Source organism: Pelodiscus sinensis, chromosome 32 (genome assembly GCF_049634645.1).
Source record: "Pelodiscus sinensis isolate JC-2024 chromosome 32, ASM4963464v1, whole genome shotgun sequence".
Lineage (NCBI taxonomy): Eukaryota > Metazoa > Chordata > Testudines > Trionychidae > Pelodiscus > Pelodiscus sinensis.
The window spans coordinates 5,167,892-5,194,397 of NC_134742.1; the positions used below are offsets into that span (position 1 = coordinate 5,167,892).

The 26,506-nt window shown below is 49.6% G+C and overlaps 1 protein-coding gene across 1 annotated transcript; it reads left to right on the forward strand.

The window, feature by feature from the left end:
- The first annotated feature begins 1,442 nt into the window (after positions 1-1,442).
- Positions 1,443-26,506, forward strand: LOC142823293 (killer cell lectin-like receptor subfamily B member 1B allele A). The gene is made up of 6 exons (XM_075914203.1): positions 1,443-1,565; positions 11,798-11,896; positions 12,896-13,063; positions 20,437-20,591; positions 22,836-22,948; positions 25,339-26,506. Exons 1-6 carry the CDS (start codon positions 1,481-1,483, stop codon positions 25,460-25,462), a joined length of 744 nt encoding a protein of 247 aa, XP_075770318.1. The 5' UTR covers positions 1,443-1,480; the 3' UTR covers positions 25,463-26,506.

A 26,506-nucleotide genomic window follows, 5' to 3' on the forward strand; every position in this document is an offset into this window, starting at 1 on the left:
TGAGGAGACCACATCTATACACAGTATACTGCTTTATATACGGGCAGTAAGATATTCTTGGTTTTGTTTTCTATCCCTTTTTTATTAATTCCAAGCATCCTATTTGCTTTTTGACTGCCACTGCACACTGCATGGATGTTTTCAGAGAACAATCCACGATAACTCCAAGATATCTTTCTTGATTAATTGTAGTTAAATTAACCCCCATCATATTGTATGTATAGTATAGTTGGGCTTATTTTTTCCAATGTGCATTACTTTACACTTATCCACATTAAATTTCATTTGCCATTTTGTTTCCCAATCACTCAGTTTGGTGAGATCTTTTTGAAGTTCTTCACAGTCTGCTTTGGTCTTGACTATCAGTTTAGTATCATCCGCAAACTTTGCCACCTCACTACTCACCCCTTTCTCTTGTCTAGTCTGTAATCACTCCCTCTCTTGGCTAGGTAACCCTCGTTATCCATTGCAAGTCCAGTGCAGTGTTGGTACCCCTGTCCCCAATCACACTCCTCCAAGGTCTTTCCATTCTCCATAGAAATTGTTCTCTATTGTTGCTCAAAATATTGGGCAAGCCCAGTACTCTTATAAAGGTGCCCTGGTACAGTGCTTGCCACCAGGGGCTGTACTGGGCCTCTTGGACTGCTCTAAGACCTGTAGACCTCTGACAGCTACACAGTCCAGAGGGACGTCACCTTTCCCAGCTCAAAATCTCAGTGTCCTTCTCAGTGGAGCCCATAGGGTAGGAAGCAGCAAGGAAGGAATCCCCCGGTATTTCGTCCTCTTCTCCGGATGAGTCAACATCTCCTACGCAGGAAGAGTTCAAGGTCTTTCAAGACCCTGTGAGGTAAATGGCTTCTCTGGCAGTGCAGGCAGAGCCAGTGCAAGACAATGCACACAAGGGACTGGACATCCTGCAGTCTCCTGCCCTTCCCATTAATGGTGCTCTGTTGGAACCTGTCGAGGTTGTTTGGCAGATACCAGCCTCTAAGCTGCCTAAAAGGTGGCTTACACAAATATGAAGTTCAACACCAAGTACATGGTTATTTCTTCACTCAACTTGTCCCAGGTTCTCTAGTAGTCATGGTGGCACATGAGTGATTGAGGTAGTTGTACCAAAGGCTACTGTGAAAGAGAAGGTGTTTGAGACTGGATTTGTGGAAGGCAAAGATCTGTATCACTGCCAGCCTTCAAATTAAAAAAAAAACCCAAACCAAAAAACCCTACACTCTACCAAACCTAGACACTCTGCTGCATGTTTCAGCCTCTGTAGAAGTGAGGAGAGAACACACACGTGACTGGCATTAGTCACGTTGCCTAATGCACTAACACAAGTCTCTCAGCCATTATGGTGAGGAGCACATTATCAGATTCTGCATAGAATAGAACAGAAATATGCTACTGCTCACCAGAGGGCAGACATCCACATGAGACTGCTCTTAGATACAACTGTACGCTCACATCTTCCTCTCTCCTTGCCATGGCTGGAGAAATAGTTTATGCTGATTTAAACATTCCTGGAGCCAGTTTCTCTCCAAGGCCACCAAAACAATCTCCGCACCTCAGTGAGTGGATTTAATTTCTTACTTTTGCATCAATACGAGCAGTCTTTGGGGAGGATTCCATTTGTCTAAAGTATTTATTGTTTGACTGACAGCACAAATAATTTAGAGAAACTTTGTCTAGAGGCAAGGAGCAGCTCTGTGCTTTATGTATGGTAGGATTTAGCTAATGGGAAAACCTTTACTGCTCTCAGCATTTGGCAACTGAAATCTATTAAGGTAATAGAGTGCATCTTAGGTTGGTAGTGCAGCGTGTCACAGAAAACTTACTAGCTGCTGACATTCTAAGCCTGCAAATGCAAGTGCAATGCAATAGCTGTACTTTATACGGGACCTTCCTATTTATTTCATGTGTTTGCAGGACATACCAGCAAACTATTGAGGTAACAGTCCATAGTAAGTAGGTTATAGTTGGGGGGCAGAGAGCAGTGCATTGGGTGAGTTTTACATAGAATGATTGAGCAGAAGGAATATGGGAGGCTCATAGATGAGAATTTGTTATGTGTGAGCGAGGGTTAAAATCCACAAACCTGAGAGAAGAGGTGGAATCTGAGACCAGGTAGGGAGCCAATTATGTGCAGAGGATCATGAAGAATGTGACAGATGGTAGGTACTGTGGGCAGGGCTGGATTTAGGGGCAAGTGACGCATGGAATTAGCTGGGGTACTGGGTTTAGGCTTGGGGAAAATGTCTACAAATGCAGTAAAATATAAGATACTCAAAACTTTAACAGGGCGGAGTGGGGGGGAGCATTGAAGATGCTCGTCGCCTCAGGTGCCACTTGGTCTAGATAATGGTGGCAAGTAGGATGGGTCTACTGACCTCGGGAGTGATATAAATAGGGAGAGGAAAGGCCTGTAAGTGAGGAATGTGGAAGACGGAACCAGAGATGAACCTGGCCAAGGGGGTTGAATGGGTGGGACTGGTGGAGACTATCAAGAGTTATCGGTGTTTTAGGAATATTGAAAATGTAACAAAATGTTGTGATGGATTTGGTCACAGAGATCCTCTTGAGATTGTCACTTGATGTGCCGAAATTACTACTGTACCTGCCTACCTGCCCTCTAGGGCACCCCACCGCACTGTCCTGCTGAGTCAGAACATCTGGTTCTCCCAGCAAACTCACAAAATTGGGGGTCAAAGTCTACAGCAGAGCAACACAAACACTTTGATTCACTCAACGCTGACAAGGTCTCAGTTATTGAGACCCAGGTGCACAGCCCCTGCGGGACCAGAACCCGATAAATCCATCTCACTATGCTGTTCACCCCCTTTATTAATGAAAGAGAGAGATGCACAGCTGTTGTGTCCCCTCCCATAACAATTATGTACACTGGGTTTATTAATAAACAAAAGTGATTTTATTTATTTTATTTATTAAGCATAAAATATAGGATGTGAGTAGCTAGAGTCATGTTCCCTGGAGTCATCTTGGGTGGTAACCAGGAGTATCCTGGCATCTCACAGCCACCCCTATTGTTTGGTTTCATGCCTTTATGTAGATTTTGCAGCATATGGGAATCCCTTGGCTACGTCTAGACTGGCATGATTTTCCGGAAATGCTTTTAACGGAAAAGTTTTCCATTAAAAGCATTTTCAGAACAGAGCATCTAGATTGGCACGGATGCTCTTCCACAAAAGCACTTTTTGCGGAAAAGAGTCCGTGCCAATCTAGACGCTCTTTTCTGCAAAAAAGCCCCGATCGCCATTTTCGCGATCGGGGCTTTTTTGCGGAAAACAAATCTAGGCTGTCTACACTGGCCCTTTTGCGCATAAGTTTTGCGCAAAAGGACTTTTACCAAAATGGTAGCAGCATAGTATTTCCACAAGAGCACTGACAATCTTACATGAGATCGTCTGTGCTTTTGCGGAAATTCAAGTGGCCAGTGTAGACAGCTGGCAAGTTTTTCTGGAAAAGTGTCTGATTTTCCAGAAAAACTGGCCAGTCTAGACACAGCCCTTGTGTTCAGTTCAAACTTTTCTCACTCTGAGTGAAAAAAATATAGTGTCAAAAATGGTTTCCAGCAGCCAACTGTAGTTGAGGCTCACAGGAGAAGCAAGACTATTCACAACTCATTGCCCTAAATACCCAGCAGTATGATCCTTAAATACCACTAATTCTGCTCACATCACAGGTCTAGATCAGTAAACAGGTTTATGTTTCACATTTCTAATTTCAAATAAGGGAATGATTCATACTCAGAAATAGAACAGACTCAGTCAGCAGATTAGAACTTTTAAATGATCTTATACCCAATATTTTGCATAAAGCATATTTGAGTTAGGAATATTCCTGTTCCTAAGCATATTTCCATGAAGACTAAGGGATGCAATGTCACAAATGTGTTACAATTTAATGTAAAGCATATAAACAGAGTATCATAAATAATTTGTGATTCCCCTGAAAAATTATATTAAATGAGTTTTAAAATCATGCTATTTTGAAGATTGGGGGGAAATTATCAACTATTAAATAACTATATTTAGAGTATATTTTTCATACGTACAGTACGACTACAGATTTACATGAAGATAAAATTTTCAAAAGTGCCTTAGTAACAGGTGTTTTTAAAAATCTCACTTCAGTAATCCAGGTATTTAATCAAGCTATTTATCATATGGGTTTCCTTCATCTCGGAAGTTTTCCTTCTTGATATACACTTAGAACTTGTGAGCATAATTGAATTATTGTATAGCTTCTTATTGTACTTCTTACTGAAGGGTGTGATGGAGTTTTATTAACGGTCGATGTTTACATCACAGCAATACGTAGCTTAGTATGTGGCAATTTCATTAAATTTAATTCTTGTGAAATGGCATAAAGTTGTTTCCAGGCACTTTAGATATTATTTGCAGACAGGATCTGATCTACTTTTGAAAAACATGTTAGGAGTTAGATTCTGCTTGTTACATCAGTGTAACTCTAGAAGTTGCTCTGAACACACATCACTGTATCTAAGAGCTGAATTTGACTGTACATCGTTTATTTAGTCTCAGTTATATGATTTTGTTATATTAAAGACTGGCTCTGTGTTAATTAATGGAAATTTAGTCCCTAGTCCTATGATCTGATCTGATCCTTTATGGGTCCCACCTGCACAGAATCCCATTGAAGTGAATGGACACGAGGGCCGACTCACATGGATGTGGCTGCAGGACTGGGACCTTTATTCATGAAGTCCAAGGCAAGACAGGACCAGTGCGATCATCTCGTCTGTTGTCCTGTGTAGCAGAATTTCCCAGAACAATTCCTAGAGCAGATGTAGAAAAAACCTCCAGTCTTGATTTTAAACTTGTCAGTGATGACGAATCACCACGACCCTTGGCCTTACTGTATTTCGTGTCTTACAACTAAGGGCTCCATCCTCCAAATGCTTGTGACCAGGGTGCAGAACTTTGTGTTGGGGAAAGCCTCGGAGGGGTAGCCAAGTTAGTCTGTGAGGGTATGTCTACACTACCCCCCTAGTTCGAACTAGCGGGGTAATGTATGCATACCGAACTTGCTAATGAAGCCCGGGATTTGAATTTCCCGGGCTTCATTAGCATAAAGCCGGCGCCGCCATTTTTAAAAGCCGGCTAGTGCGAACCCCGTGCCGCGCGGCTACACGCGGCACGGACTAGATAGTTCGGATTAGGGTTCCTAATCCGAACTATCTGTACGCCTCGTTCCACGAGGCGTACAGATAGTTCGGATTAGAAGCCTAATCCGAACTATCTAGTCCGTGCCGCGTGTAGCCGCGCGGCACGGGGTTCGCACTAGCCGGCTTTTAAAAATGGCGGCGCCGGCTTTATGCTAATGAAGCCCGGGAAATTCAAATCCCGGGCTTCATTAGCAAGTTCGGTATGCATACATTACCCCCCTAGTTCGAACTAGGGGGGTAGTGTAGACATACCCTAACAGAACAAACTTAAAAAAAACGAATAGTCCTACGGCACCTTAGAAACTAACAACACATGTAGATGGCATCATGAGTTTTTGTGGGCACAACCTACTTCCTCAGATGAATGGAGTAAGAGGTCCAGAGTACAAACAAATAGCAGAGAAAGAGAGGGGATGAGAGAAGGGAGAGAGAAGGAAAAAAATTTGGTGGGGAGGGGGAATGTCAATTAGAGCAGCCACGCTAACTGAGGCTAACAGAGTGGGCTGTAAGTACCTGGTGCTGAGCCTTTTCCATCATTAGGCTGTAGAATGCAGGAGCCCATCCAGGTCAGGTCTTTGTTCAAACCTTGACTGCAGATGTCAAACTTGTACATGAAACAAAGTTCTGCAGCTTCTCTCTCCTGCTGGCTTTTGAAATGTCTGTGTAATAAGTCAGGGTATGTCTACACTAGCCCCCTGGTTCAAACTAGGGAGGCTAATGTAGGCATTCGAAGATGCAAATCAAGCTTGGGATTTAAATATCCTGCGCTTGATTTGTATCTTCCTCACAGGTCGCCATTTTTGAAATTTACAAGTCCAGACTAACTACCCACGTCTACACGTGCCAGGGACCCGGTAGTTCGAAATAAAGCCCTAGTTCGAACTACCTGTATTGCCTCAGTGACCCACTGCCAGTCTTCATCTAGCCTGAAATGGCCACTTGGCATTGGCAAGGGCGGGGGGGAGGGGGAGTTGGGCCTGCTGCCTTTGCCAACCCTAGTTCCTCCCCTACAGCCCTAGTAGCCTCAGACCCTGCAGCCTGGGGATGAGGCCAAGCCAGTGCCCCCCAGCTCCACTTTCCTTCTCCAGCCCTGCGTCCCAGGCAGCCAGGTCCCTCCGCTCTCTAGCGAGGGCAAGAGTGATTCTTCCTCACCCTCCAGGAGCCCTTCTTTCTACAGCCAGGGCTGGCTCTCAGCTAGGGCTTGCTCTCAGCCCTTACTCAGGGCTGCATTTTTGCCCTTAAAGGGCCAGTGCAGGACAGTTGCCCTTTCACACTGGTGATGGGTTTTCCCTTCTCTCCCGCTTCTGCAAGAGACTTTCCCTTCGCTTCCTTAAACATTAAGGGGGCACTGCTGGTAGCGTGTGGCTATCCCATGCAAGGAAAAGACTGGGGGAGCAGGAGAAGCCGGCCCCACTATGGCCTCTCTCATGCAGGGAAGGAACATGAGAGCTTCCCCTCCCTCCTTCTTCCCTCCCAGTCCCTGCCTATCTCTTGAATAGCTCCAACCTCTTTGCAGCTGCCTGGTGCAGGGGAAGGGCAGGAAGCACAGAAATCCAGCACATCGAGCTTCCCCCTCCAGCCAGGCCTCCTGCACGCGTCTCCTACGGGCAGGAGAGCAGCTGGGAGTATCTGGCTGCACTGCAGAAGAGTCTGGGGGAAGCTTTTAAAGCAGCCCCAGGAACCCCTCACAGTGTTTCATGGTGCTGGATCCCCCTCCCCCAGAGGGCCCAATTAAATTGCTTGGTGGGCTGGATCCCACCTGCTAGCCAGAGGTTCCCACCCCTGCGTTAGTGAGTGCCCAGGCAGGTTAAAATGTTCCCCAGCAGGTTTCTGTGTGTTACCATTTTGAATATCTGATTTGTGTCCTTTAGTCCTTTGACACAGAGACTGTCCAGTTTGGCCAATATTCATGGCTGAGGGGCATGGCTGGCACTTGATGGCATAGATCTCACTGGTGGATGTGCAGTTGTATCAGTCTCTGATGTGGTCACTTATGTGGATAGGCCCTGTGATGGTGACATTTATGTAGATGTGATCGGGGTTGATTGGAGGGGTGGGTTTCTAGGTGAGTGTATATGAGGTGTGCTGTGTGGTTGTTGAAAGAATTTGTTCAGGTTAGGGGGGTGTCGGTAGGCAAGGATTGGCCTGTCTACTGTGAGGCTATGTCTATACCGCATCGCTCTTATGCAAAAGCTTATCCAAATAAAGCACAGATTAGCATATTGCCACATTTCATGTGCATAATTAATTAGGGGCCTTTTTTGCACAAAAAGGAGCTGTGCAGATGGCTCCTTTTTGCCTAAACCTCCCTCTTGCACAAGAGCCATTCTTCCTGAAAAAATGAGGCAAAAGCCTCTTACGCAAAAATGGCCCCTAATTATGCAAATGAAGTGTGGCAATATACTAATCTGCACTTCATTTGCATATGCTTTTGCAGAAGACAGGTGCGGTATAGACGTAGCCTGAGAGTGAGAGGTCATTTTCCAGGATGGGGTATTGATAATCATTGACGCGCTGGAGGGGTTTAACCTGGGGGCTGTAGGTGATGACCAGCGGTGGGCTGTTGTTTTGTTTGTTGGGCCAGTCTTGAAGAAGCTGGTTCGGGTCTGGCTCTGTCGATCTGTTTTTTCACTTCTCTGGGTGGGTATTTCAGTTTTAGGAATGCCTGGTAGAGATCCTGTAGGTGTTTGTCCAGGGGACTGGAGCAAATCCAGTTGTATCTTAGGGCTCAGCTGTAAACAGGGCCAGACGGAGGCATGGGCGAGCCGGGCAGCTGCTCAGGGTGTCAACCCACAGGGGGCGCCTGGCAGCAGCTGTAAGAAACACATGGCATCCCTTACAGCTGCCATCAGGAGCCGCGTGCCCGGCTCCCACAGCGCCGGACCCGTGGCACCGGCCAACTGTGCCCTTGCCTCTGCGGCTGCAGGGCCATGCATAGGCGGGCCTGCGCATGCGCCCTACGCCCTGGGGTGGCGCCGCATGCCTGGGCCCAGGGCACCCAAAGGGCTCGGGCCAGCCCTGGCTGTAAACAATAGACTGTGAAATGTGCATGGGGTAGAAGCTAGAGGCATGTAGGTAACTGTAGCAGTTGGAAGATTGCTGGTCTAAGCTGGTGTTAATGTGGCCATCATGTAATTGCACTGCAGCATCAAAGAAGTGGATCTCTTGTGTGGACTGGTCCAGGCTGAGGTTGACGGTGGGGTGGAAGTTGTTGAAATCCCTGTGAAATTCTTCAAGGGTCACCTTATGATGAAGATGTCATCAATGTAGCTTAAGCACAATAAGAATGTTAGGGGGCGAGAGATGAGGAAACATTGTTCAGTGTCAGCCATAAAGACATTGGCATATTGTGGAGCCATGTGGCTGCCCATGGCCATGCCGCTGACTTGAAGATACAAAATTGTCCCCAGATTGGAAATAGTTGTGGGTGAGGACAAAGTCGCAGAGCTCTGTAACCAGGTATGCAGTGCTGTCATCGGGGATGGTGTTCCTGACAGCCTGTAATCCATCCTCATGTGGAATCTTGGTGTGAAGCGCTTCTACATCCAGGGTGGTCAGGGTGGTGTTTTCAGAAAGATTCCTGTCTCATGGAATGAGGAGTAACAGTTTATTCGAACCAAGGACTTAGTTTGGGCTAGTGGAATTTCAAAATGGCGACCGGACGGGACCATGCAAATAAAGCCCGGGATATTTAAATCCCATGCTTCATTTGCAACTCCGGTCACCTACTTTGCCTACCTAGCTTGAATTAACAAGCTAGTGTAGACATACCCTAGGAGTGCTGGTGGCGTAGGATCTGAGGAGAGAGTCAGTATAACCAGATAATCCTGCTGTAAGTGTGCCAGTGCCTGAGATGATGGGACGTCTGAAATTTTCAGGTTTGTGGATCTTGGGGAGCAGATTGAAAACTCCTGGTTGGAGATTTGAGGGAATGTTTGTGTAGATTGGGCCCCAAGTTGTAGCAGGGAGTTTCATGAGCAGGTGGATTAGAGTTTGGGGTTTTTTGGTTGGTTGGTTGGGGGTTTTTTTGGAATTCTTTAGTGGGATCTGAGTAGAGGAGCTTGTGGTGTTGGTGAGTTGTTTGGAAGCTTCCTGTTCATAATTTGTTCTGTTCATGATTACTACAGGACAGCACCCGCTTTGTCAACCTCTTGGATTCTGATGTTAGAATTGTGTTTGAGGCTGTGGACAGCATTGTGTTCTGCATGGCTGAGGTTCTGTGTTACACGTTATTTGCTGACAGTGTCACCCTGTGCAGGTTTGTGGGAGCAATTGATGGAGAAGTCAAGATTCTTGTTAGGACCATTAGAAGGGATCCATATAGAGGCCTTCCTCTTGTGGGGTTGGCAGGAGGGATCCTGAGGGTCCGTGTGTTGTTCATTGGGGTATTGGGGGTCGTCCTAAGGCCTGAACCTTCAGATGCTTATGAGCATGTTTAACTTAATTCAAATGAGTCATCCCACTGAAGCAGACTCTCACTGATTTAACATTACACCTGGGCTGAAATCTGTGCAGGATCAGGGTCTAAGGCTGAAATTAAAATGAACTTGTCTACTAAATTGCTGTTAAAATTGTGAAGTCACAATATTACAATTAAAAGCAGATGTTAAGCGCCAATATCAAGATAACTTTGACTTTTCCATTTTTTTCTTAAAAACCTTTGAACCTGAACAAATTCATGACAGTCTAAAACTACCAGATAATTTTCCTGAGGAATTTTAAGGTAAAGTAAACAAGCCACTTTAAAACAAAGACAGAAAACACAACCACCACCATAAAGCATTCAGCTTTAATTTCTATAAAATTTACCTGGCAACGGTACCAAGAGGTTCTAGTTAGGAACAGGCACCATATTGTGGCAGGTACTGAACACGTCTATACCAGACAATAATTTCTCACCTCTATTTCCACTGTTTGCATCCACTTGTAATCCCAGGATGATCCATTCTGTAGAGGTCCCAGTAGTGATCTGAATTAGGTGTCTGAAAATCCACACACAAAGATCCACTTTTCTGAACCGAAGGATGCATTTTTAAATTGACTCAGAATTAACATTGGCCAGGACAGGAAGAAATGGAAGCCTTCTGTAGCGATTCAAAACTTGCGAGTGGCCTTAAGAGTGCCACAGGTTTCATTTATAACAAGAAATTAGTCTCTAGCCCTTTCTCTAGTGCACGTAGTTTGAATGTGTCGGGTGAGTTAGGTGTAACGTAAGCAGATGTTTCTGTTTATAAATACTTACAGATTGCTTTCTGCTCCTTTGGTCTCCCTCACTGTGTCTCCCTCCCCCCGTGAAGCCCAGCTAGGCATTGACCATGATGTTACCTTATAGGGAGGCCATAAGAAAGGACATGAAGCAGGGCAGAGATGGGAGGGGAGTATCCTAGGCAGGGGAAGGTGCTGCCTCCCAAAACTGCCTTATCTGTCCTTGCCCAGCCCTGTGCCACGGCCACTGGCCTCCTCTCCAGAGCTCCAAGCCGGGGCGGACTGGGTTGCACTGCCTGCCTGCTCTCGAGCTCCAGGGGTGGGGCAGGGTGGGGCTGTGCTGCTCAACTGCTCTCCGGAACTCCAGGGGTGGGGCAGGGTGGGGCTGTGCTGCCTGCTGGCCCTCCAGAGCTCCAGGGCCAGGGGAGGTTGGGGTGCTACCTTGGGGGCAGGAAGCGGGCAAAGGCCAGCAGCCAAATAGCAGAGTTGGAGGGTAGTGGGGGAGGAGGCTGGGCAGGGGCCAGCAGGCCACAGTGGGAGGAGAACCAAGGGCTCCAGTGGGCGGGGCTGCGGGGGGCCTGTCTCCCCAAGCCATGGGGTGACCCAGTGCCCACGAGGGCAGAGTAGCACATGTACACAGTGATTTCCATCTGTTCATAAGGGACAGTGGAGAAATGCTATGACTGTGCCTCTGGGAGGACTGGTGAAAGAGGCTGCCATTGCTAACGCTGCCCCAGGGGTCCATGCAGAGGAGTGGGCGTCCCTCGGCAGGAGGCTGCAGCGGGCGCTGGGGAAGAACAAGCATCATTGCTAATGCTCACACCGGGGCTCTGTGGGCACTTAGCAGTGTAAGGCGCTGCCGTGGCACGAGTGCAGGCAGAGAGCTCTCCCAGCGCCCTGTGGGAACCAGTCTGTGCGAGCCCAGTTCTGTAGCCTGCTGCACGCTGCTTTTCAACACTGCAGGCCCACCCACAGGGTAAGGGACCAATTGCCATGGGGCTCAGAGATTCAAAGGGGCCCGGGGCTCCCAGGCACCCCCAGCGCTACCCCCAGTGACAGTGACCAGAGACTCGGGCCCTGTGAATTGCCACGGGAGCGCCAGAGTGACACTCACACGGCTGTGATGGCGGGAGAGGCGCTAAGGGCTGACTGCCTGACCCCCCCCCCCCTTCTGTTCTTGCCATACCTCTACCTAAGTGGATCCGTACTCCCACCTTGCCCAGGGCCCAGCAAGACTTCAGCCCCACTGAAGTGCTTTAACTTGCTGCATTTAGGGGAAAACGGGGGGTGATTTTTCACACTCCTGAGCCAGACGGCTACAGTGCTGTGAAGTGCCAGTGCAGACGGCCTGGGAGCTGAGGGTGTTTCTCCAAACATTGTCTCTTACAGGTTCCCCTCCGTGTCCCCGTTGGCATCGCATCGCTGTGGGGGCCGGATGGGCTGGGAACATCGTCCTGACAATAGCTGTGATAGCGCTGGGAGTTTGGGGTAAGTAGCACCCACCTATTGACCCATTTGGGCTTGATGCTGTCCCATGAATTCTCTTCTCATCCCAAATCTGAATGACATTCCCATCCCGAGTCCAGTCGGGGTGTGAATGAACTCGCAGGCATCGCCCACCGCCAGGGGAAAATGTCCCAGGAACAAGACTAAGGGCTGGAGGCATGAACGGTGTGTGGGCTGGCTCAGGCAGGATCACTCTGAGATGCGGGTGGGAGACAGGAATGCACCTGTGTGCTCAGTGAGTGGGATTCCGTGTCTGCACACCAGTGTGATGGGTACCGGGCTGGATTCACTCTCCTGTGGGCCCTGATCCAAAATCTGTGAGATTTTGCAGGGACCCTGGGTACCTCAGGCAACTCCTGGCCGGCAGCACAGCAAGGCTCAGGCAGGCTGCCTTGGCCACACACTGCTCCCAGAAGCAGCCAGCTGCTGGCACATCTCAGTGTGCCCTGGGAGGAGAGGGACAGCGTGTCTCTGTGCACAGCCTGTGCCCACAAGCGCTGCCCCCGCAGCTCCCATTGGCCAGTTCCCTGGATAATGGGAGCTGTGGGGATATTGTTGGGGGTGGGGCAACATGTAGAGCTGCCTCCCCTGCTAGGGGTCACAGAGATGTCCAGCACTTGACAGCTTCCGGGTGTAGAGTGAGGCCATGGCAAGCTGGCACCTGCCTGAGCCTGCTGCACTGCTGGACTTTCAGCAGCCCAGAACAGGGGAGATTGCAGCAGATTGACTGGCAGATGCAACAGGATTCACCAGTCGATCACAATCAGCGGGTTGGTGACCACTTGGACTTATTTTTGCAGAGGTCCCCTCAGCCCGAGGTTCTGGGCTGTAGCTCCTATGGTTCATGCGTTAATCCAGCACTGGCTGGATGCTGCACTGTGTGATGATTTTACACCCCGCCCCCGGCGCACACAATAGTTTTATTAGTCCCTAAATTTCTGCAATAGAAGTGATTTTTTTGACAGTGTTGCTCTTTTGAAGTTTCCCAGTTGCAGGGCTCTTGTGAAGGACAGTGTAGAGGAACTTGGAATACACCTGAGAAGAGTGAAACTGGAATTGTCAATTGTACTGAATGCAGCTCCAGCCTGGAGCATTTCCGGAATCACTTGAAATCAATTCTATGTGGACCCCAGCATAACAGCTCGACAGGTAACCGCACTCCTACTGCCCTAGAGCTGTGACTCTCTCTCCCTTAATGAAAAAAGCAACAAATGATCTGGTAGTACTTTATAGACTAACAAAACATGGAGATGGTATGGGCGGTGCCCATGAAAGCTCATGATCCCATCTCCATGTTTTATTAGAGTATAAAGTGCTACCAGACCATTTGTTGTTTTTTTCTGTAATAGACTCACTCCTCTGCCCCCTGAAGCTGCTCTCCCTTAATGAGTTGGCAGCGATCTAGCTGTGACTGAAACCAGCCACCACAGGAAAGGGACACTGAGCTCGAAATACAATGGTCCAAATTCTCATTCATAGTGAGACGCCTTTGAATACATTACTCCTGTGGTATGGTCGCCAACATTCATAAACCCTGAGGCTCCATCTAGACTGCTGGGCTGCGTCTACACTGGGCCACTTATTCCGGAAAAGCAGCTGCTTTTCCGGAATAACTTGCCAGCTGTCTACACTGGCCCCTTGAATTTCCTGAAAAACACTGACAATCTACTGTAAGAAATCAGCTGCTTTTCCAGAAATACTATGCTGCTCCCATTCGTGCAAAAGTCCTTTTTCCAGAAAACTGTTCCGGAAAAGGGCCAGTGTAGACAGCACAGTAGTGTTTTCCACAAAAAAGCCCCGATCGCAAAAATGACGATTGGGGCTTTTTTGCGGAAAAGCGTGTCTACATTGGCCACAGACACTTTTCTGCAAAAAGTGCTTTTCCAGAAAAGCATCCTGCCAATGTAGACGCGCTTTTTATGGAAATACTTATAACGGAAAACTGTTCCGTTTTAAGCATTTCTGGAAAAGGGTGCCAGTGTAGACGTAGCCCTGGGTTTTTCCCTTGCAGAAGATATGCAAATGAGTGTGATTTGCATATCTTCTGTCTATCCTTTTTGTGGAAGAGGCTTTTCTGGTATTTGGCCTTGTGTAGATGGGGACAAATGTTGGGAAAAAAAACTATTTTTCACAAGAGCCAGTAAACCTCATTTTGAGGAATAAGGGGTGTCACAGGGCGGCCTTTTCTACCTCCTCCAGGCAGCTGGCTGATGCTGGTCAGGAGCTCCCCTCCGAGGTCCTTCTCCTCCAGCAGTCAGCCCAGACTGGGCTTCTCCACAGGCTTTTATAGCTGGGCTACAAACAGAGCATGCCCAGCAGGGTCATGGGGCCAGGGCTCCTTTAGACATGGTAAACCCTGTGGCTGTGTCTACACTGGCCAGTTTTTCCGGAAAATCAGCCGCTTTTGCGGAAAAACTTGCCAGCTGTCTACACTAGCCGCTTGAATTTCCGCAAAAGCACTGACGATCTCATGTAAGATTGTCAGTGCTTTTCCGGAAATACTGTGCTGCTCCCGTTCGGGCAAAAGTCTTTTTCCGAAAGACTTTTGCACAAAAGGGCCAGTGTAGACAGCACAGTACTGTTTTCCGCAAAAAAGCCCGGATCGCAAAAATGGCGATCGGGGCTTTTTTGAGGAAAACCTCGTCTAGATTGGACACGGACGCTTTTCCGCAAAAAGTGCTTTTGCGGAAAAGCATCCATGCCAATCTAGACGTGCTTTTCCAAAAATGCTTTTAACGGAAAACTTTTCCGTTAAAAGCATTTTCGGAAAATCATGCCAGTGTAGACGTAGCCTCTGAGTTCTGTGCTGGGCTGGCTCGCCTCATCACGTGTCATGGGACGGCCTTTCTTGCCTCCTCCAGAGGGTAGGGGTAGTACGCTGAGTATCTATATACAGTCATGGGTCGCCCCTTAAAGCTGTGCCTGCTGGCCCACTGGCCGGAGTCCCTAGGCAAAGCTGGTGACAGTCCCTTTAACACAGGGTCCCAATTGCCCAAGTCTCTATACACAGTCACTGGTCGTCCCTTTCAGGGAGGGCCTGCTGGCCAGAGTCTTTACACCAAGTTGGTGTTTGGTCCTTTAACGCAGGGCTCACCAGCCCGAGTCTCTATTCCCAGACACTGGTTGGCCCTTTAAGGCAGGGCTGAAGGGGCTGTGAGGCAAGTCGCTGGGAAGGGGGGGGGGGGAGAAGGGCGCAGTGCAGGGGAGGCCACCCTACTCCCCTGGGTCCTGGCCCAGGGCCCTGTGAGTGGCAGGAGGGCCCACCACTCCCTCGGTGGGGAATCTGTCTCAAACGCACTGAGGTTCCTAGGGCAGGAGAGGCTGCTCCTGCACCCTCCCTGGGCCACTTCGTACCTGGTCTGATGGGGTACCTTCCCACATTCTTGCCGGGTCCTCTAATTCCCCAGGGGCTGTTCCTCCCTTGTAGGCAGCAGTGGAGATGTCCCAAATCGCACTAGCAGCTCTGCTGCCTCCCCTCTGAGTGGCTGGCTGGTGCTGGTCAGGCACTCCCTTCTGAGGTCCTTCTCCTCCAGCAGTAAGCCCAGACTGGGCTTCTCCACAGGCTTTTATATGATGGGCTACAAACTGAGCATGCTCAGCAGGGTCATGGGGGCAGGGCTACTTTAGACAGGGTAACCTGGCTAAATTCTGAGTTAAGTACGGGGCTGGCTCGCCCCGTCACAAGGGTCCCAACATTTTCCCAACATTCCCACGGTACCAATTACTGGAAAAACATCTTCTGCAAAAAGGAACATCTGAAGCTTTGCAAATGAGAGCATGATTTGAGTATCTTTTGCTGAAAACAAACAGCAGTTTATACATAGCCTGAACGAGGCCCTAAAAAGTATGAGATTAGTTTATTTTAGGAAAATTATACAGCTTGGGTTGTTTCTATTTGCCTTTTGGTTTCTGAACCCCTTGGCTGTGTCTAGACTGACAAGTTTTTCCGCAAAAGCACATGCTTTTGCGGAAAAACTTGCCCGCTGTCTACACTGGCCGCTTGAATTTCCGCAAGAACACTGACAATCTCATGTAAGAAATCAGGGCTTCTTGCGGAAATACTATGCTGCTCCCGTTCGTGCAAAAGTCCTTTTGCGCAAAAGGGCCAGTGTAGACAGCTGAGATTTGTTTTGCGCAAAAAAGCCCCGATCGCGAAAATGACAATTGGGGCTTTTTTGCGCAAAAGTGCTTCTAGATTGGCACAGACACTTTTCTGTAAAAAGTGCTTTTGCGGAAAAGCATCCGTGCCAATCTAAACGCTCTTTTCCGCAAATGCTTTTAACAGAAAACTTTTCCGTTAAAAGCATTTGCGGAAAATCATGCCAGTGTAGATGCAGCCCTTGAGTCCTACAGTCAAGCTTTTCTCTGTCATTATGAGTTTAGGAGCTTTCTTTAATGAAACTGAAAGTCTCAACTATTCCTTTGACACCAGGAGCTGGGGCATAAAAGAAAACATCAGTTTTCACAGGACTCGTGATAAAAACATGACAGGTGTCAACACTGCTAACGTGACAGCATGCAGGGGGCTAATGAGAGAAGTAAACTTTCATTTTTCAGGCAGAGTGCCTGGGGAGGCAGAAGGTTATTTCAATAAAAGCAAGAAACACTCCAATGCAAAAAGTGTTCTGTGAAGAATTTCATTGTGCAAAAAGGTCGTGTATTGTCTGTCAGCTCCCATCATAAGTGCAGCAGGAAAACAATGTCCAGACAGAAGGGTGATTTTTTTTAGTAGCTGCAGAGCTTTTCAATATGCTGTAATGCTTTAGATGCAGGAGCAGTGAAGTAGTATCCCACCCAAACTCCTCAATCAGTTTTAATTTTTGTCTGTCTCAACTGGTGGGGGCAAGGTAAATGCTGTGGCTATGTCATTCAGTTATTTCACTCTCTCATCCTCCAAAAATAGTGCCTGCCTCAGAGAGCTGGCAATCTTGAAAGTGAAATAAATAATTCTCAGCTGTGTATGTCGAGGAGCAGGACTGACACCTACTGGATAGAATAATCCCCATTGCTAGAACACAAGGTCTGCGTCTAGACTGGCAAGTAATTGCGCACAAAAACTTGCCAGCTGCCTACACTGGCCGCTTGAATTTGCGCAAGAGCACTGATGATCTAGTGTATGATCGTCAGTGTTCTTGTGCAAATACAATGACTCTCTCATTTGGGCGAAAGCCCTCTTGCGCAAATGCTTTTGTGCAAGATGGCCAGTGTAGACAATGTGATATTGTTTTGCACAAAAAAGCCCCAATCGTGAAAATGGCGAACGTGGCTTTTTTGCACAAAACCGCGTCTAGATTGGCCATGGATGCTTTTGCGCAAAAGCATCCGTGCCAATCTAGATGCTCTTTTCCGCAAATTCTTTTAAAGGAAAAACTTTTCCGTTAAAAGCATTTGCGGAAAATCATGCCAGTCTAGATGTAGCCAAGCAGTTTAAAAAAGGGTGCAATAACACAATTTCTATGGAGGTTGGATCATGACAGCTACGTCTACACTTCAGGCTTTTTGTGCAAGAATGGCTATTCTTGCATAAAAACTTGCATATTCTTGCTCAAGTAAATTTACAGAAAAGAGTTGGAACAGAGGGTTTCTTGCACAAAAGTTACATAAGAACATAAGAATAGCCATACTGGGTCAGACCAAAGGTCTATCTAGCCCAGTAGCCTGTCTGCCAACCATGGCCAGCACCAGGTGCCCCAGAGAGGTTGGACCGAAGACAATGATCAAGCGATTTGTCTCCTGCCATCCTTCTCCAGCCTCTGACAAACAGAGGCCAGGGACACCATTTCTATCCCCTGGCTAATAGCCTTTTATGGACCTATCCTCCATGAAATTATCCAGCTTCTCTTTAAACTCTGTTATAGTCCCAGCCTTCAAAGCCTCCTCTGGCAAGGAGTTCACAGGTTGACTACACGCTGTGGCTACGTCTAGACTGGCATGATTTTCCGGAAATGCTTTTAACAGAAAAGTTTTCCGTTAAAAGCATTTTTGGAAAAGAACGTTTAGATTGGCACGGATGCTTTTACGCAAAAGCACTTTTTGCGGAAAAGTGTCCGTGGCCAATCTAGACACGCTTTTGCACAAAAAAGCCCCGATCGCCATTTTCGCGATCGGGGCTTTTTTGCGCAAAACAAATCTCAGTTGTCTACACTGGCCCTTTTGTGCAAAAGTTTTGCGCAAAAGGGACTTTTGCCCAAACGGGAGCAGCATAGTATTTCCACAAAAAGCACTGATTTCTTACAGTAGAAAGTCAGTGCTTTTGTGGAAATTCAAGTGGCCAGTGTAGCCAGCTGGCAAGTTTTTCTGTAAAAGCGGCTGATTTTCCGGAAAAATTGGCCAGTCTAGACACAAGACACATGCAAAACATTTCCGGAAAATCATGCCAGTGTAGACGTAGCCCATTTGTTCACAGTATTCACAGTTATTTCTCTCCCCACAAGGAATAAGCCATCTTGTGCAAGAAGGCAGTGTGGACAGGCAACAGGCTAAAATGGCCATCAGAGCTTTCTTGCGCAAAAGAGCGTCCACACTGCCATGGATACTCTTGCGCAAAAGCACATGGCAGTGTGGATGTGCTCTTGTGCAAGACCTATTGCACAAGAACTCTTGTGCAAAATGGTTCTTGAGCAAGAAGCCTGCAATGTAGATGTAGCCAAAGTGTTTACAAACTATATTGAACTCACAGGAGTCATTTCCCCACTACTGAAATGCAGCTGTCCAGCAGCACACAACAGTGCCATATACTGTGATAGGGAAATGTCTGAAGAGGTATCCCATAGCTGATTGGAATTGTTGGAGGTGTTTTGGAAGGGCAGAGGTTCAGACTCCCCAGTATTTGAGAAGAGTTCTATGCCTGACAGGTTGCTTATGATTCAATGCTCCTATTTACAATGGACTCCAGACGGGATCCTGGCAATTACAGGCTGCGGAGCCTAACTTAAATATTGGGCAAAGTCACTAGCGTTTCTACCATGGACAGTGCAACACTCTACTCCCCATCTTCTTCACAGTGAGATTAGGTAGGATTATGACCTAGTTATGAGGAGATGCCATTGGAAAGGTTCTGATTTGCTGAATATAATGATCCTATTTTAGTAGATGAAGTGCTGGATATTAACTATCTATCTGCATATTCAAATTAGTTACACCTGGGGAAGGCCCACTAGACAAGTTGCTTTTAGTCTAGAAGCGAGTGAGGAAGGGCCTGTTGGAGGCAATTGGTCATTAGGAATAAAACAATAGGCCTTGGGAGATGCTGATCTCCCACCCAGGCAGCCTTCCTGAGGGTGTTGCAGACAGCTGTGAGTGATGGCTGCTGTAGCTCTACAACAGGGGCTGACTCTAAGCACCATATGTCGCAGGGCAGGGAGCGAAAGACTTTGCACACTCCCCCTGTCCCCAGTCAGTCAGGAAGCACACAAAGTCTCCTCCCACTTTGCAAGGAGTGTGTGGTGGTTAGAAGCTCTGCATGCTTCTGGCAAGCTGGCAGGGCTCCCTCTGCCCTGAAGCTCTGATTGGCCTGGGGGCGGGGGGGAGGGTAGCAGGGAGCATGTGAAGTTTCCTCCCACTGCCATGGGCATGAGCTACTGAAGGGAACTGCCAGCTGTTCAGAACAGCTGGTCCTTCTCTTGTGGGGGTGGGGGCAAAGACTTTGCACTCTCCCCCACCCCAGACTAATCAGGATCTGTGGGTGAGGAAGCAGGGAAGTCTTCTTGCCCTGATCCTTCCACCTGAGGCCCTGCCACGTCCAGGTTGGCCCGGGGCCACTTCACACATTTCGGAAGTGGTCCCCAGTCAAATATTATTGCCCACTCCAGGTGTAAAGGCTCCAAGCGAATTCTCTCCTCTGGCCTCCCAGCCCTGCCTGGCTACAGTCTGCCTGGCTGTGTGTGCACTGACCCCTGAGAAAACCCCTCGCTAGCACACTCAGGCTGGAGGCTTTTGATGGCTTTGTAGGGGCAACATCAGCAATGTCCAGAACTTTGTTTCCCCTCCAAAACAGAATGAGACTCTCCCCTTCAACCCGTGTCACTATTTCCATTTTGAGAACCCCCCCCCCCCCACACACACACAGGAACGATGGTGCCCAAGGTATTTCTGCCTGGTAAAAATGGCATTTTCCATTGACAATAAGGTGTCCAGATCTCCGAAAGGGAAACAGGAAACAGTGTCGGATTAGCTCTCTCAGGGCAGGGCTGGTGTCACTGCTCAGTCAAACCCTGCCTTCCCCCTGCCCAAGCCCTTACCTGCCTCCATGGCATGACTGTCCCTGCACCCACTTCTTGGAAGGAGGGGGCATGGGTCTCATTGGCTGCTGCCGACTGATCAAGTTGGAAAGAGGAAATGGGACACATGCCCTTTTTGCCAAAGAGCTGGAGACAACCAGAACCAGGCTTAGAAAAGGGGCTGTCCCAGCCCCAATGGGACGTCTGGTCACCCTGATCCAAAAGGAACATTGAACATTTTTAACCAGCTGCAGCCTGACTGTTCAGAACTGACGACACCTCTGTTCCCATCTCTCCCTCCAGGGGGCGCCGGGTGCAAACTCTGCCCCGTCAACTGGCTGCAACGTGGGGACAAGTGCTACTGGCTGTCAGAGGAGCGCAAAGACTGGGCTGGGAGCCGGGAGGACTGTTCGGGGAAACACTCGCGACTGCTCATGCTCCAGAGCCAGGAGGAGCTGGTAACAAAATACAGACCCATGAAATTCTACCTAGAGACACGTGTGCAGGGTTTGTCCAGCCTGGCTCTTCCCCCGTCCCCAATATCCCTACTTTTCCTGTTCCTCCAGTTAACCAAACTCACACCGGAGGGTTTCTCCCCTACGGGGCACCTGCCTGATGCACACACGGCTCGGAACCAGAACCCTGCAGCTTCCCGCCCCGCACTGCCCAGCTGGCTCCCACAGGCTTTTCACCCCCGAGAAGTTGATTGGGGACCCAGCAGGCAGGGGGCACTGGAGGGGGGAAGGGAGCAGGGTGCTGAGCACTCACTAAGGCTGTGTCTAGACTGGCCACTTTTTCCGGAAAAGCAGCCAGAAAAACTTGCCAGCTGTCTACACTGGCCGCTTGAATTTCCGCAAAAGCACTGACGATCTCATGTAAGATTGTCAGTGCTTTTGTGGAAATACTGTGCTGCTCCTGTTTGGGCAAAAGTCTTTTTCTGAAAAACTTTTGTGCAAAAGGGCCAGTGTAGACAGTAGAGATTTGTTTTCCGCAAAAAAGCCCCGATCGTGAAAATGGCAATCACGGCTTTTTTGTGGAAAAGTGCGTCTAGATTGGCCACGGACACTTTTCCGCAAAAAGTGCTTTTGTGGAAAAGCATCCTGCCAATCCAGACACTCTTTTCTAAAATGCTTTTAATGAAAAACTTTTCCGTTAAAAGCATTTCCGGAAAATCATGCCAGCCTAGACGTAGCGTAAAATTTTTCACTAATGTAAACCTTCTGCCAGGCCAAGTTAATAGCAGCAAGGGCCGGGTACAGTATCTAGGGGTCTCCTCCCAACAAGGTAATATAACACCGGCTCGAGCCCCCACCCAAATCTTGCATACACCTCCGGGCGCCTCAAAGAGGCAATTCTTTCCCTCTTGCAAGCACAGAGCCTAGCAGCAAACCTTTAATAACATGAGGTAACCGACATCAGCATTAACTTGGGAAAACACCACAACTTGGATTCATAGACCAAACATGAGCAAAGACCCTCCCCCCAGCCACGAATCTCCCAAAGTCCCAAAAGTCGAACAATCCAAGGCTGTGTCTAGACTGGCCAGTTTTTCCAGAAAATCAGCCGCTTTTCCGGAAAAACTTGCCAGCTGTCTACACTGGACGCTTGAATTTCCGCAAAAGCACTGACTTCCTACTGTAAGAAATCAGTGCTTCTTGCGGAAATACTACACTGCTCCCGTTCAGGCAAAAGTTCTTTTGTGCGAAAATGGCAATTGGGGCTTTTTTGCGCAAAGGCGCGTTTAGATTGGCACGGACGCTTTTCCGCAAAAAGTGCTTTTGCAGAAAAGCGACCGTGCCAATCTAGACGTGCTTTTCCAAAAATGCTTTTAACAGAAAACTTTTCCATTAAAAGCATCTGCAGAAAATCATGCCAGTCTAGACGTAGCCACAGAGTCAGCACCTCTGCCCTGACTGATCTGGGGCTGCCCTAATAACCCCGCCAGGCCTGGTACCGGGTCACCTGTGTGGAAGAAAACAAGCCCTCACTCTGCGTTTGTAAGCAACGAGTAGCCAGAGGCAGTTTATTCGAGCAATATTGCAAGGGTAGCCTGATTCGGGCGGGGGGAAGCCCCCCCCTTAGGCAGATTTTCAAATACAAAAAGCAAAAGAGGCAGTATATATACGGTAATTTTTCCATTACATACACCAGTGGCTAACAATTATTTCTTAGTTCCTCCCAGATGCTACCCTATCTCAAGGTCCCTGCCGGAGTCAGCATTCAGCATTCCATCCTTATTTTCAAAGCAAGGCGAGACAGCGTCTCTACAAATATCGCATTGTCAGGCCTCACAGTTAGTAGCAGAGCAAGAGTTAGGCTAACAAACTAAAATGGCTGCACACAAATTCCCTTTTTCTATTCCCTGCTTCCACACCTGTTTCCATCACCCGAACCCTGGGTCCAGGGCTCCTAGTCACAGGGAAGGCTGAACTGAGGGCTCCCTTACAGAGGCAGCTCACCCTGTGACACCAAGGGCTGGGGCTTGTGCTACCAGATCTGCACAGAGTCATATTCCCCCACTCTGGTGCTGGGGCCTGCCTGCTTAGGCATGAGGGTGAGTTAACTGAGGTGCCGATGGGTTCTCCTGCTAGCGGCCTGGGCAGAGCCGCCAGAGCCCAGAGCAGATAATAAATCCAGGAGCAGGGAGGGAATTCCACCCTGTTAGAGCCTGTTCACCCCTCCCCTCTGCTTGCCCCTCACAGGACTCCTTACAGGCTGTTACACAAAATGCAAACCCTGTCTGGACTGGACTTAAAGTGACAGCCCCCGGGGGGAAGTGGACCTGGGTGGACGACTCCCGGTTAGACCCAGCACGGTGAGTGCTGCCCGACGCTGACCGACTCTGTCTGAGATGTTTGGGAAATGCTTCTGCTGTCCGACGTGCTGCTGTTAAATACGCGTCTGTCTAAGGCCTGGCCTGCACCTAGACGTGTGACCAGCCTCGCCACCTTGGTTCAGGGCATTTTTGCACCACCAGCATGAGCCTTAGTGCCACGACCACTCTACCAACACACTTGGGCTGGTCTCAGGACAGCTGGTGCTGACTGGGGGCTCTGGCAGAAGCTGCCGGGGTAGAAGAAGCACTGACATGTGGCCAGGGTTGAGTCTGCACTTTGGGAGTTTCCACTGTAACTGCCCCAGAAACACCTCCTGGTGTGGACAAGGTGCCGAGTGCTGCCCTGCCCCCCAACACTACAGTATCTGAGCACCTCACGGCCTTCACTGTATTGATCCTCTCACTCCCCGGTATGGCAGGGCTGGACTGTTAGCCCCATGCTACAGGTGGGGGAAAACTGAGGCACCAAGAGACTACAGGATTCACCAAGCTGTCCAGGTGCCTGTCACTGACTGACTTCAAGGGGAGTTGGGTGGTGAGTCCCACCCCAGTGACTTCTTGCACAAGAACTGTTTTGCGGAAGAGTTCTTGTGCAAAAGGTCTTCCACAAGTGTGCGTCCATACTGCCATGTGCTTTTGCGTAAGAGCATCCATGGCAATGTGGTCTGCAGGCGAGCTGGGCAGAGGAACAGCATCACCTGGTTTGTGCATCGTGCTGGGGAATGGCAGCTGGCAGCCCAGGGGGAGGGGGAGTGGAGGAGGCTGCTTCCCCTGCCCACAGCAGTAACAGCCACACTCCCTAGAGGGGGCAGACTCACTCTAGGGCATGTGGGGGTGGGACAGGGACCAAGGGGTGATGGGTGAGAGTGTGGTGCGGTGATGGGGTAAGAGGGTGTTGGCTGCTCTTTTGCACAAGGAAGCTCTGATGGCCATTTTAACCATAGGGGCTTCTTGCACAAGAAATTCATGTTGTTTGTGTACAGTGCCCTCTTGTGGAAGAGCTCTTGCACAAGAGGGTTTATTCCTCATGGGGAGAGGAATAACTCTTCCGGAAGAAGCCCTGTTTTCCAACACTGTACTGTAAATTTACTTGTGCAAGAACGCTCATGCAGTGTAGACACTCTGCAAGTTTTTGCACAAGAACAACTGTTCTTGCGCAAAAAGCCTGCAGTGTAGACGTAGCCTAGGTGTGTGGGTTACAAATGCACCACCTCTGCCCCCTCCTCCTGGCTCCCAGATGCTGGGGGCTGCTCTAGCTGCCCAGTCCTGGACTAGGAAACTCGGTTGGGAGGGCCTTCATGCGTGGTGCACTAGGGGTGCTGGGGCCTCACTGCCTCCACAGCTTGACACTCAAGTGCTCCAGGGCAACCGGGGCCAGGAACGTCTGCAACCACCCTGCTTGACAGCTCTGGGCTGGAGGGTGGGGGGCAGGGGCTGGTGGCTGGGACTGGGGGGTGCAGAAGGGGCAGGGGGAGCCTGTCTCCCTCAGCCAGGGGCTCACCCACTGCCCACAAGAACGCTACATGCCATGTTGCCGCACGTTAGCAGGCCAAAGCTCAGCGAATGACACCGCACAAGGCAGGTTTGTTCAGGCCTTAGCATGGGCCTGGGAAAGGGGAAGCCTGGGGTTCAGACTCACACAGGCCGACCGGCTCGGGGCCTGCAGGCGAGCTGGGCAGAGGAACAGCATCACCCTGGTTTGTGCATCGTGCTGGGGAGGAGCAGCCGGCAGCCCAGGGGGAAGGGGGAGTGGAGGAGGCTGCTTCCCCTGCCCACAGCAGTAACAGCCACATGCCCTAGAGGGGGCAGACTCACTCTAGGGCATGTGGGGGTGGGATGGGGACCAAGGGGTGATGGGTGAGGGTGTGGTGGGGTGATGGGGTAAGAGGGTGTTGGCATGGGCTGTAGGGATCAGACGTTAAAGGGTCAAAGGGCATTGGGGTGGGGGGCAAAAGTTGTTGGGCACTGGGGAGCAAGGGACTGGGTTGGGACTAGGCAAATGAATATGCAAATAAAATGTCACCAGCCCATTTGTGAATGGGTTTGCTGGTCCGGCACATAGAAAAAGCTGGGGGACACTGATCCAGACCAGCCCTCAGGCTCCCTGCAGCCGCCCCTCATGGTGGTGGTAGGGGGGGCAGGTTTCCTCTCCCCCCCTGGGATTCAGCCTGGTTTGTTCCTTACCAGAGTCCCCTGATTCCTCTCAGCTCCTGGGCTGGTGGCTTGGCTGACGCTCTGCAGGGAGGTGACAGGTGAAGGGCGACAGCAGAGCCAAACTCCCAGTAGTGCAAAGGGGAGGAAAGACTCAACCAGGGGCCTTTCCTTGTGGAAGGGAACCCCAGTGACACGGACTCACTTCCATTCTGCAGCTTCCCCGTCTCAGGCCCTGTGGATGGGAACAGCTGCGGTGGGATCACAGGCAGCCGGATTCAGTCGGAGACGTGTGATGCTGAGCTCCAATGGCTCTGCCAGAAAGACGCTGCCGTGATCTAACCAGTGGGACCAAGGAGCCGTGTCCGTGTCTGTGGGATGTCAAGGACCCTGCGCTCAGGCCCAGCAGGCTGGATTGTGGCTTTAGGCAGAGCCTGGGAGATGCTGGGACTGAGACACACCCCAGGGTCACAGCTCCCCCCTCGGCCCTTAGCACTGGGCTGGGTTCTGGGGTGAGATATGTACCTGCCCTAAACCTGCAGGCTACGTCTACACTGCGGACTTCTTGCGCAGGAATGGCCGTTTATGTGCAAAAACTTGCAGAGTGTCTAAACTGCATGTGTGTTCCTGCGCAAGTAAATTTACAGCAAAGCGTCGGAACAGAGGGCTTCTTGTGGGAGAGTTGTTCCTCTCCCCACAAGGAATAAGCCCTCTTGTGCAAGAGGGCAGTGTGGATGGGCAACAGGGGTTTCTTGCGTTAGAAACCCATATGGCTAAAATGGCCATCAGAGCTTTCTTCCACAAAAGCACGTCCACACTGCCATGTGCGAGCTGTGCTTTTGAGCAAGAATATTCATGGTAGTGTGGACACTCTCTTGTGCAAGACCTTTTGCACAAAACAGTTCTTGTGCAAGAAGCCTGCTGTGTAGATGTAGCCACAGTGAGTTACTGCCCTGTGCGGCTTCCCAGGTACACAGGGCGGGGAGTCACCTTCCTGCCACCTGCCCCTTTAGTGTTGCCTTGTCTGTGCCAGCTGTGGGCCAACTCCCTCACCTGACTGGCACCACATGCTGCCCCCAGGACACACAGACCAGCTGTGACACTGCAGGTTAGCGAGAGGGCCCCTAACTCCTGAGCATCTTGAGCATCCCCCTGCAGGGTTCAGCCCCAGCCCACGGGATACTCACCCTAGTCTTGCTGCCCCTGCTCCCGCTGTACAAGCGCCTCCTCGGCTCCCCACTCCACTCTCACTCACTGCGCTTAGAGTGAATGGTCCTGGTGCCATCCCGTGTCAGTAGAGCTAACTCTGCACAGAGGGTCATGCACCGGCACTGGTATAAACCTTAGAAAGAAATGGCTCCATAGGAAATAAAATCTTTTCACACA